We start from the raw sequence: 13125 nt of genomic DNA, 5'->3' as shown, positions 1-13125 counted from the left end.
GTTAAGTGTTTATGTTTCTGCTGTCAAATTGTGCAGCTGAACTGTACGAGCGGCACGCTATAGCTGACTTCCTTCATTTTTTTGTTAGTTCTTTTTCAACCCCTGAGGTTATGATTAGTTTTCTGAACCCTGTCACCTTTAGAGAGATGCAAACTATGTATTTCCCCTGTTATCGTTTTTGGTCTTAGGTAATCCAACCAGCTTCTGGCTTTAGTTTTAAACTTAATGCCATGAGTAGGAGTGGTATTGATCTTCCCATCAGACTCTCATTAAATAAGCAAAGAAGCATATATCTCAGAAAGTGAATCTATTTCTATAATGAAAAGTAAGCAAGTGTTTTGTAACTTGCATTAAAAATAAGTGCAGTCATACACTGTAGCCCTGAGTGTGTCTGTATGTGTGTGCGAGCCTGTGACATCGCAGACAGTATCATCGCTCAAATGAGGATCTCACACACACACATACACAGCTCCACATCTCACTAATCACCACTCTATTTCATTTTCTTGCAACTCAAAGCCACAGCCAAGCATTTCTCTCCCTCTCTGTCTTGCTCCCTCTACCACTCGTTCACGATTATAATTAAAACGATCTCTCCGTCTCTCACTGCCTCATCTCTTTTCCTCTCCATCTGTCATACTCTCATACTTTCAGAGACTGATGTCAATTGTTCAGCCTTCCTCTTTTCTTCCTTGTCTTGCACATCATCACATTTGTATTTCTTCATCTAGATCTGTCTGCCACAGTTAGGTGCTTTTCATTTGATCAGGTAATGTCTCTGAATCGCTCTGCTTTCATCTGGTGGTTTGGTATCGCCAGCCAGCGAGAAGCTAAGGGCAGCAACGACTGCCTGCAGTTGCTCAGTTCACTGCAGAGGTTTCTGCTGAGAGTCAAACCCACAACTCTGTCAGTGATCCTGCTTCACTGACTGAGCTCCCAGACCAGTTGCACTCATGTTGCAGGAGGTTCTTTTCTGTCTCTTTTTAATGAATGATGGCAACGTGATTGTCATTCTAATACAACCCTGCAGTTTCTGTTTTATCTCGAGAGTACTACCAAAGCATTTTAAAAGCAAATACTAGTATGTGATATTTTCTTACCCCAGATCAACTGATAATGATGCTAAATTGTCCTATTTTTTTAAACCACTAGAAGAAAAATTGTTATTGTTAAATTTGAAAGCAAATCTTTATAAATTGTGTCTGGCAGCAACTGTAATATTTATATGGGATGTGTCTCTATTCAGTTTTACTAACAGTGGAGATTAGGAGAGGGGTGCCACAGTTGAGTGAAACTGAGGGAAGTGAATGCAGAAGAGTACAGTCAGATTTTAATCCACCATGCAATTTCCTGATGGAAGAAATGCAATAACTAGCCATATGAATTCTTCTCATCAAAACTGTTTAAGCTGGGTATTTTTGCATGACATGGTAATATAGTGACCACTTACAGGACCTTTGTGTACTGGAAAATAAGCTTTCAAAAATCCAACACAGACAGCAGGTTTTGCTTTAATGCTCTCCTGTATTTTTGCATTCATTTTGTCCTGTTACACAAGAACTGTATTTAACAGATGGCAACAGGTCATATAGGGTGACGAATTTGAAGTTTCTGGTTCAAATCATCTTAACTGTGTATGGAGGTGGTCAGGAGAGAGTTTGTGTCTACAGCCATCTGTAACAAGGGAGCTCTGCCATAGTTTAGAGCTGTGTTTTAGCCAGTGGTGGTGGGGATCTTGTCAAAATAGTTTGAGGTATGAAAGCAGAAAAGTGCCGTAAGGTTTTGTATACCTGGATAGAAAAGCACACAGTGCAACACAGAAATCAAAATCAGTTGTGGATTGGCCTCTCTGGAGCCTGAACAGTGCTGCTGAAGCAGTGTGGGATCATGTTGACAGAGAACAGAACAAAGGGCAGAAAAAATCCAAAGAGCAGCTTTGGATGTCTTTCTACTGAGCTATCCCTGAAGACTCCTTAAAGAAATGACAAGAAATCTTGTCCAAAAGAGTTCAGGCTGTATTGAAGGATAAAGGTGGCCATACCAAATATTGATTTTTCAAGCTTGTTAGAACTGTAGTGTACTGTATTTCTCTGTATGCACATGTTTTGATAAATCACTGCATCTATTTCTGTCATGTATTTTTATCTAGCAAAATGTAAAGAAATGAGGGTAACTGAAGACTACACAGTACTGTACATAGTGCCCCTTCAGAGCAACAGTCACCTCGAGTTGCTTTTACACTATGACAAAGTCATGACTTAGTGGGACTTGAGTATAATGAAGGCATCATTCACATTATTAGTAACACCTTTGCTCTATATGAAGTGGCAAATACCTAATTTCTTCTGTCTGAGTTGAGTTATTTTAGTAAAAATGAATAAGACAGCCACTTCACCCGGCAGGTAGAAGCTTGTTTAAGCTAAAGTCTCTTACCACACCTTGTTTAGAGAGAGGTGATTTTTCTATAACTGAAGAGTTAACTTCGAAAAACCCCGGGCTACACCAGTGATGATTTAGGTGTGGCATTATAAAGTGGAGTTAATGTTTATGTAAATGGTCATCCTGTCCTTTGTATCTGTGCTTGAATGAGAAATATTTGTAGAGATTTTTCATTTTGACTTCATTTATTTTCTGCTGGTCACTGTTAACAAAGGTTTTTTTGTTCTCTCAAGTGTTGAACAAGCTTTGTCAAAGACTGGGGGAGGTGAATAGTAACAGGTTATGGATAAAGTAACACGTTTTTGTACAATCATTGTGGCGAGGTGTTTTTGCAAAACTAATATTAAGTACTGGCTACATATCTGCAGTAAAGACTGCATTAGAGCAAATGTTTTCATAGTTGGTTTAGTCAGGTTGTACTACAAATGGGAGTTTACTGTTATACAGTAAAATGTAAAACATATAGTAAAGCATTTTTTTGGATTAAGGTGGTAAATTACAGTTTTTTAAATTATTTAAACGAGTTCTAGTGGTTGAATGTTATGCTTGATTAATTCCTGACTTCTCAAAGATGTCCAGTATGGGTATAAAACATTTTAGCTTGTTTTTTTTTTGTAGCTTATTACAGGTGGTTTAATAAATGTATTAAATTAACCTCCGTACCTCTTATACAAAGGGGTCTTTATTCTTTGAAAAGGAACATAAAAAATTACCAGTTGTTGTAATGTTTTATTATGTTTGGATTTTTAAACCATAAGGAGTCATTAACTGTTAAGACCCACTCAAATGGGGCTCTTAGGAAGCAAGACAAGGAGTTAGGAAATGACATCATACTGTACACACTAGAGTGGAACAGAAACTGTGGTCTCTATGAAGTTCGTTTGCGGTCTACTTGATCTAACAATTACTATCAATTTTAATCTATTTTAGGGCTAGTGTGTCAACACGGTCTCAACACTGTTATCTTCCTTCCCTGGCGCCATAATAATCCATAAAGATTAACAGCTTATTTTCTGATTGGGGAAGTAGAGGTGCAGTGGATACACCTAAGGCAAATGCTGTAAAATGGTGTCATGATGGTAGTAAGAAGAAAGGATTTATTGTAGTGTCATTGTTACGATGTGATAAGTGAGCTGGCAGTTGGAATTATATTGCTCAGGATTTGAACTGATGTAGTTTTCCAGGTTTAATGTCAGAGAGAAAACGCTTCTGTTTAAATAAGCAGATTGTGATATTTTTATTAGATAAATTAATAGCCACGTTCTTGAGGTTTATTAGGTTTATTGCAGGAACAGGTGTTAGCATGAAAGCACCCAATCGACTGGAAAGTAAGCTTAAACAAAACCTAGTCTTTTGGGAATGGTAAAACTGGCCTCACTCACCTCACTCATGTTTGTTTAGTGTATTTACTCTGTGTGTGTCATTTTGTGTGTTTTGGCTCTGATGGCGTGTGTTTTGTGTTTCAACAGCAATCACCTGACACTATCCCCGGACCAAGCACTGGACCTGCTGTACATAAGGTAAGGAAACACTCGCACACATGAAAGTGATGTCATACTTTTAGTTTTGCTGTCAAGCAAAAGTGTGTTTGTTTAATCCCAACACAAATTACATCAGTGGGGATATTACCTGAGGGTTTTTCCAGGCTAATTTCACCAACTACACAGACGCGTGCATACACACATACACACACAGCGTTAATTTGAAATTCAAATATGTGTGTGTAGAGCACTCTGAAGACCTCAAAGATTAAATATCTCACAGGAGAAGTTTTCCTTTCAACACCGGGGAAAAAAGAGCCAAAGAAAGAAAAAGTAAAGCAAAGAAATCAACATCTGAGGAGGAGCTGTGGTGTATTCAAAAGCAAATCTGTTACTTGTGCCAAAAAATGTTTGTACCTGCCAGGTTGTTTTGCCCCTCAGTACTTTGTATTTTTTATTGGCTGTATGTCAATATATACTTAATGAAGTCTCCATACACAACATCTGATGTAGTGCCTAAAGCATTACAACACTGAAAACCTTCCCATGAACACCTATGCAAGGAGGTCTTTGAAAGAAGAAGCTGCAGTCATTGCTAGGCCATTTTAAATCTTGCTATGAAGTTTGTCTAACAAACAGGAGGTGAAAACTAACTGAATCTGGTAACTGAAAGCTAGACTAATCAATAAACCTGGCGGGTTAGTTTAGATGATGATGATTAGTCAGACAGTTAACACTGATCTCCACCTTACAACTCTTGAGCTTTGGGCCTCGTGAGTATGGATGAACTGAGGCTATTCGTTTCGCAGGCTTTGATGACATTACCTTGCCCGCCCCCAATGATGATCAGAAATTCTGCTTCGAGTTTAGAAATTTCAAATTCTTCCTTTATAGTTTGATGAACAACCACAAGCTAGTACCTTAAAGTTAAAGGGGTCCTGTTGTGTTTTTGTTTTTTGTTTGTTTGTTTTTTTTCAAAAATCTACTATCACGGTAGTAAATGTTCATATTAGGAAATTAACTCAGACTTCAAACCACTTTAAATGTTCCTTTTCCAATACTTTTTACCTCGTCTGGTCAAAGGACAAATGAACTACTCCTGTAGTATTAGTTAGAATGTAATCAAACTTTCACACAGTGGTCACCTAATGGGTCCTCAGTTTCACAGTATTACCTTCATGCACACTACTTTCCGTTTCATCAAATTCTTGCTCCTGATGTACTGAACAATATTCAGTTCAAACTATTGATGGCAGATCTTGATGTTAACAAGTTTTGCATAAAATGATAATAAATAACTTACTGAAACACCAAATGATGTAATAACTTGTTGAAATGTTGCTTTTCCACATTGTTATGGAGAGTGTTGTCCTATTGGTTGGGTCCCACATTAGTAAGGCACGGTTGTTGCCTGTAATATGGTAATATGGTCAATGCTACGGCATGCTGATGCATTTACATATTTCCACTCTTTATTTGGCCGTGGTTACTGTTGACCATGGACTCATAATACTCCTGAACCTTCATTTAGTGGTTAACTAAATTCAGTTGTCTTGGATATGACAGTGTGCTACACTTCACGCACAAGAATAACCTGTAACTTTGATGGAGCCTTTGTGAGCCTGATGAACTTGTCTAACACTGATGTTCTGGTTTGCTGCTCTTACCTTTGTATGATAATATGACGACAATTATTAAAGTTGCTGTTTACACCCAGGTCTGTCCAGGCACCGCATTAAACCTTGGTTATGAAACGTTAAAATGTCATTGTTCTGTCCTAGTGGACTGTCTTTGTGAAAATTGGTTACTTTTATAAAATTTGTGAGTTCTAGCCAAAAAGAGGTCAAAGTGATCCTGATTTTTTAACCATCAAAACCTAAAAAAATTCTCTTTGAGTCAAAGTGAAGAAATCCTCTCACGGTGTTCATGCGCTTCTCATCTTTTTATAATGCCATTATATGCATTATATATATAGGACTCTTCAGGTACCATGTGTACTGCCTAGTGACTTATCTATTATAAAAAACCTGTGTACACAGCAGCCACAAAGCTGCACTACATAAAAAAGATGGGATAGGGACATAAAGAGAGTCTCTAATGTTGTAACATAATGTGAGTGGAGCCTCATCAGCTTCTAAGTGAGCCTCACTCTGCTGCATGTAAAAGGGAATATGAATAGAACAGAACAAACAGCCCATGTAACCAGTTTAATTGAAATACGGTCTTATTTACGGTAGCATCAATAGCAGGATTATTGCTGAGCGTGTAGACGGTCAATGTTCAGTTCCTGAGGGGGAAAGAAATCGAGCTGTCCTTGTGAGCCAGTCAATGACAGCTGCATGTAGCCACATTAGCTTGTTATACTTAAAAATTCATGTTTAAACCAATACTGAGATTTTTGGCATTTAGTCCTTTTTTTAGTTTTTAAGTTTGCAGGTTTTAAAATTATAACACTATTTTTATGTTATTGTTTGTATGTCAGTCTTGTTCCCAGAGTTTTCCATGTGCTGGTCGGGCTGTGAGGAATGCTTTCTTGTCACATGGACCATACCCAGCGAAGGACAAGATACACCTGGCCAGAATCATACGGTACACTTGTCTCTGTCTATTTGCGTGTCTTTGTGCAGACCTGAATCGATGAGTCCAGTGAAGCATATACACTGACTCACAGTCACTCTTGTGCTCCATCCTTATTGGTCACTCAACTTGTTTTTGCTCTGTGACGAACTAAGCAGGATGTAGATGTTTTGCAGTGAAGCACAAGGTAGTCTGGGAATACATGTACTACAATGGGGGACGTAACGTTACACTGAAATGTATGTAAAATCCATCCAAACATCTTGGGGAAATAATAAATAGATACTCTTAACAATCATTGCACGTACAGTCAGACAAACGCACTTAGAAGCACACATGGACGAGGAGTTTATTTGAGGGAACGCATATGGGAATAGTTCAGTGTTTTGGAGGAAAAGGCTTACAGAGAACTAATGAATAATCAATGGGTATTGACTAAATAAGAATGACAAACTGTGTGCCAAGGGAAGAATAGCGTATGAGTGTGTGTGTGTGTATGTATTATGCATGCTAACACTGTGTAGCCATATTTGTGTGCTGAAAATCTTCATTTGTGTATTTTAACAGGCGTAGCTATGTGGGAGTGGAGCTGGTGCAGTGGCTGTGTGAGCAATGTGTGTATGTGCGCTGTCGGACTACCGCTGTGCGTGTCTGGCAGGTGCTGCTGGAGCTGGGAGTCCTGCTGTCTGGTAAAAACACATACACGCACAAACACTGACCATGCCTGCGGAGTGTACTGCATTTTAACATTGACAGTCACCTTCAACAACAATCTACACATCTTTAGAGATACCAGTTCCAAACAAAACAAAGTAATATAAAAAGCTTCATTTTCTGCTTCAGCCTGATTTTAAATTAAGATCTTGTCAAATGAAGATATTAGAATTAGCTCTCCGAGATAAAACTTCCAACAATTAAATTACACTGAAGCCCCCAATAACCCGAATAATCTCAATAATTATTCTCCCCAAAACATCTCCCTGTTAACAACACCCTGCTAAGCACTGACACATCTACGAGTCTGTTAATCTAATATCAGACTGCTCCATTCATACCCCGCTGTGCCTGGGTGTAAGTGGACTAGTAACAGGGTAATATAAACATTTGTTTGCATTCTTCATCTTTGTAAATTCAGCTGTTAAAGGCAGTAAATGTTTCTTCAGAGGATGAACAGTGTGTTCAGGTGCAGTTCATCAGTCTGGCTAATCCACAGTTACTCATAAAAGGACTTCAACTCTGTCTGCTGTGTCTCTGCTCGTTAACTACAACTTAGACGTGCTCATTCGTTTTTGTCAGTACTAGTTCGATATGAGGAAAAATTCACACACTGCGCACCTCTGCTAAAATTCCACCTACACCATGTGTGACTTGAGTCCCTGAATCCAAGATATCTGGAATTGAATGAGTTTGTGATATTGACTTGAAAATCAAAATGATGTCTCCAAATTTCTTCAAATGTTTTATGGATCTGTGGTGATATGGCATAAAATGTTCAGTTTTATCTTAACTCGCAGTCGTAAATAATCCTGCCAGGAATTCTTTGATTCAGATGTGGATTGACTAAACTGCCTCGAGCCAAATCTCTGGTTACATTTTCATGCAAATCTATACATAACTTTATGAGCAATCATGCTAACAAACAAACAAACAAACCAGACCAATCACACCTCCTCCTCTTTGGCGGAGGTAACAACTCACATGAAGGCGTTGACTCACATCAGTACTTGTCTAGACTTCACTCCGTGTGGATTTCACCCACACAGAATACATTTACAGTGGGCACAGTTGTTGTTTAAATAGCTGTTAAACTTAAAAATCAAATCAGCGTGGCTTAAATAATTTTCTTTCTGGTGGTTGTTTTAAGAGTGTAACAGCCTTTTTTGTTTGTTTGATGCTTTCTTCTAGAAGGCTTTACCGCTGTAGATATTATAATACATACACTTGCTGGCCACATTATTAGGGATCACTTACTATTACCAGGTTGGACACCTATTTGCCTACAGAACTGCACATGCATGGCACATATTTATCAAGGTGGTGGAAACATTCCTCAGAGATTTTGGTCCAAGTTGACATGACAGCATCACAGTTGCTGCACATTTGTCGGTTGCACATACACAATCCAAATTTCCCGTTCCACCACATCCCAAAGGTGCTCTATTGGACTGGGATCTGGTGGACATGATCAGAAACAAAACGTGAGTAGACTCTGGTGTTTCAACGATGCTCAGTTGGAACTAAGGAACCCAAGCTTCAAATGCTCCAAAATCTCCACCAGCAGCTTGATCTGTTGACACAAGCCTGGATGGAGTTAGGGCTGCTCAATTAATCGAATTTTAATCTAAATTACGATCTGGGCTTTCAACGATCATTAAAAATGACTGAGCTGATTATTAGCACCTCCCTCGTGCTTTACTCTTGCGCTGCTCCATGTGGCAAATTGAGCGCACCTCTCTGCGTTTCGAACACGCGTTACAACAATTAAGAGGACCCGAGGGAAGCTCGGAAAGCTAAGCAGAAGTTATTTGGAGAGGAGAGTGACTGCCGTTGGTTGAAAAGAAACGTAAAAAAAAACCTTCAGTGGTGTGGAAACATTATGGGTTCGCGGAGTCAGACGTGGATCAAGTAGACATAGTGTGTAAACTTTGCTACAGTGTCATAGCTGCACCACAGAGCAACACTGCAAAGTTCACTAAACATAGATGTTTACATTTTTCATTTATTTTTTATATTGCAAACATTTGCACTGTTATCAGTATTTGCACACTATTTTATATTATTTTTTGACAATCTTTTAAGCCATTATTCAATACATTGTTATTGTTAAATAAATATCGTCAAATAATCGAGATCTCAATTTCAGTGAAAATAATCGTGATTATCATTTTTGCCATAATCGAGCAGCCCTAGATGGAGTCATGTTTTTTTTTCAATGTTGTAGCATAAATTGAGACTCGTCAGACCTACATTTTTTTTTCAATCTTCTATTGTCCAGTTTTGGCGAGTTTGTGTGACTCAGGCCTCAGTTTCTTTTCTTGGCACTCGGTGTGGTTTTCTGCTGCTGTGGCCCATGTGCAACTCAAGTTTCGATCTGTTGTGTTTAGAGATTCTTTTTGCATACTTTGCGTTATTGAGTGGTTTTTTGAGTGTTGTCTTCCTATCAGCTTAAAGCACTCTTGTCTTTTTCCACTGACCTCGTATTTTCACCCAGAGAACTACCACTCACTAAATATTTTCTCTTTCATGGCCATTTTGTGTAAACTCCAAAGATGGTTGTGTGGGAGAATCCCAGTAGATCGATAGTTTCTGCCTTTCTGGCACCAACAACCGTGTCTCGTTGAAAGTCACTTAAATCAACTTACTTCCTCAATTTGAGGCTGTTTTAAATTCAGTAGTTTAAAACGTGTATCTGATAAAGTGGCCACTGAGTGTATAATGTTTATCTCCACAAAGATTGTACTAAATAATAATCAATAAACAGAACAGCAACGTGCCACATGGCAACTTCTGTTGAGAAATGCTTGAGCGCGTACCTGACTGATTGTTAGCTTTGATTGTGATTTAGGCATAACAATCTTTGATCATATTTATACACTTGAACTATTAATTATATATTACACGCTTAATGAGACAACATGGTTCTGATACAAAAGAAGCCCCCTTTAAGCATGCTGCCAGCATATGTGCTTTAAAAGGTGCCATTGCTTCTTTTTCATCACAGTGTTTGTGTTTCTATTTGTTGTCTCTCCAGTGGACCAGCGGGTGGTGTTTTCAGACTCCAACTCTTATTACCAGTTCAGCTTTGAGGAGTGTGACTCTCCCTCCTGTGAATTTCGTTACAATGAGGGGGAGTGGCCAGAGGCTGTTAAGCTCCTCCTACAACTAGCTCCATATGTCCAATTCCGCTCAGGAGGTGGAGCCAATAGCCCGTAAGTGTCCAGTAAAATCTGATCATGTATGGATTTATAGAAATGCACACTATGTATTGGAAAGCTTATGTTGTAAATCTGAATCACTTATAATTCATAAATATTTAAGTATTGGCCTCAAATATTTTCTTGCAGATAAAATTTTGAATAAAAGATACAAAAATTCATGAATAAATACACTGATCATCATGATACATGTTAGTGGGTGGACTATATTAGGAAACAAGGGAACATTTTGTCCTCAATGTTGATCTCCTAGAAAAGCAGAAAAAATGGGAAAGCGTAAGGAATTGAGTGAGTTTGATGAGGCCCAAAATTGTCGTGACGATTCTGCAGTGGTCCAAGGAAGGAACAGCGGTAAACCAGCGATATGGCCACGGCTGGCCAAGGGTCATGTGGGGAGCGAAGACTGAGTTGTGTGGTCCAATTCAACAGACGCATTACTGTAGGTCAAACTGCAAACAGATTTAGTGTTAGTTCTGATGGAAAGGTGGATGCCTGTCCTGATCCTGTCCTCAGTTTGAAAGTGCCAACAATGGGCGTGTGAACATCAGAACTAGGCAACGAAAGAAAGTGGCCTGGTTTGATGAATCATGTGGATGGCCGGGTACGTGTGCGTCCTGGCAACAGGATGCACACGGAGGCAGTGTGAAGCTTCGGGCAATGTTCTGCTCGGTAACCATATGGGACAAACGTGCCCGATCCATGGGGACCCCCACCTCACAACTTACAGGACTTAAAGGATCTGTTGCTAGAATCTTAGTGACAGATACCACAGCTCCACTGACCTGAAGTGGAAGCTTGTTGCACTAATAAAATATCAAAGCTGAAGCGACAGGCTTCCGGTTTATATTAGGGATTGAGGCCATTTGTCTATTTGATGTACTGTGCAAAGAGACATGTGACTGTGTTTGACTTGGCGGAAATGTTGCAATCCTTGCAAGTACATATCTGACCTTGCAACTCAAATACACACGCTGTCCAAGATTTTCCTCAAATCCCAACAAGGAACTTAATCTCTATTCACTGTTTCAAATCCCCAATCTGCTTATGTGAGAGACGCATCCAGTTGCTGGCGCACACACCTCCGCAGCCCTAGAAAAAAATGAGCCTTCGCCTTTGCACACAAGCTGATGCATGATGCGATCGCTCAAATATGCGAGATGAGCTCTGATGCACGCTTACGCATACAGAAACAAACATGCAGAGCGGTGTCATCCAGAGTTCCCTGCTTTGTTGCTCCGTGTGTGGGGTTCCTGTCGAGGCTGCTACCGAACTCGATGTGTCAGTCAGACAAAAGCAGGGACCAGTGTGTGTTTGTGCGAAGGAACAAGGGAACGTGCCAAGGAAATTCTGAGTAACAACATCAAAAGGTGCATTTAGAGACACTAGAGAGACAAAAAGACAGTCCGGGGGAATTGAATGTCATATTTGAATGTGACTATCATGTATTGCATTGTAGGTACGGTTATTTTCTATACATAATAATGCACGACATGTGCACTCAGACTCCTACCAGGTGCTGGAAGAGTTTATAAATTTGATTTGAGAAAGAAAAAGAAATATATAATTTATTGCATATTTAACATGCTGAATCACTCGTTTATATTTAAAAGACTGTAAATATCCTAAGAATCAATATGGATGTAGTGCCATATTGGCTCAAATAGATTGTAGATTTTCTTTACAAAACTGCATCTGAATAAAATGAAGCAATTTCGTTTTTATAGACCAGATAAAAATGAGATTTTCCATTCAGGATTCTCGCACTGCTACTTTGACTCTGTTGCTTTGTGTCTGTCTTTGACTGTCGCGTCATTTCTCTGCAGGCTATTTCTCTCTGTCTTTCTCTCTTTCTTACATCCTCTGCCCCTCTTAGAGAATATTTGTAGCCGTTGTCGAAAATAGCTGACGTTACTCTACTAGTTGCTTCAAAGTGAGCTGATGAATTGTTAAATATATGACTCAGTTGATATTGATTCTCTTTGTAACTGTAATAAAACATCACCTAACATTACATAATGCATATTTAAAAAAAGATGCTGCAGCAAAATTTAAATTGCAGTCTGGTGTGACTGTCTCCCATGAACCGTTGCGTCATGTGTCTTACCGTTTAATCTAACAAGCGAACAATTAAAACGATACTGGCTGCACAGCCTGAGCTGACCATTGAGTGATTGCTGCTTCAGTAAAGCAAAAGAAGGACACGTCTCTAATTAAATGGGCTTGCTCTGGTGCATCATGTGTAGAAGAGGTTTACTACTTTCATTCAATATTATTCAGTTAACGCCAACACTGTCACTCTGTCTCCAAGGACCTCTGCGTCTCAGCAACATGACACGCTCTCAGGCACATTTTCATCACTGAGATTTGTCAGTTCATTGTTAGTTTTCGCTGTTATAAATTGACAGGAATGTCATGGTTTCAGGCAGATAGCAAGTTTAAACTTGCGACATGAGCGAAACCAATATCGTCATACAAGAATCTTTCTTTGATTAAGTCAGTGAAGTTTTCATTTAATGAGCTTTTTTTGACAACAGCAATTAAAAAAATTGAGATTGGCATCATTCTTTTTCCAAACGCTTTACCTCACATTACATAAAGAGTAAATCTTGCTTATATAGAAATGTCTTGGGTACTCTAGATGCATCAATATATCTCATGCACTGAATATCAACTGCATACAGCTGCCAAATCCC

The 13125-nt window shown here is 39.1% G+C and overlaps 1 protein-coding gene across 2 annotated transcripts in view; it reads left to right on the top strand.

The window, feature by feature from the left end:
- Positions 1-13125, top strand: part of rapgef5a (Rap guanine nucleotide exchange factor (GEF) 5a) — a 48020-nt gene that overhangs the window by 6967 nt on the left and 27928 nt on the right. For both annotated transcript variants that reach the window (XM_084918523.1, XM_084918524.1), the window contains exons 2-5: positions 3909-3959; positions 6403-6509; positions 7065-7186; positions 10249-10426. In XM_084918523.1, coding sequence (XP_084774649.1) covers positions 3909-3959; positions 6403-6509; positions 7065-7186; positions 10249-10426 — 458 coding nt within the window. The remainder of the gene's footprint in view (positions 1-3908; positions 3960-6402; positions 6510-7064; positions 7187-10248; positions 10427-13125) is intronic.

Source organism: Perissodus microlepis, chromosome 22, assembly GCF_051167445.1.
Source record: "Perissodus microlepis isolate ML-2025 ecotype Zambia chromosome 22, ASM5116744v1, whole genome shotgun sequence".
Lineage (NCBI taxonomy): Eukaryota > Metazoa > Chordata > Actinopteri > Cichliformes > Cichlidae > Perissodus > Perissodus microlepis.
The sequence above is the reverse complement of the archived record's forward strand: the minus strand, read 5'-3'. Positions and strand labels throughout refer to the sequence as shown.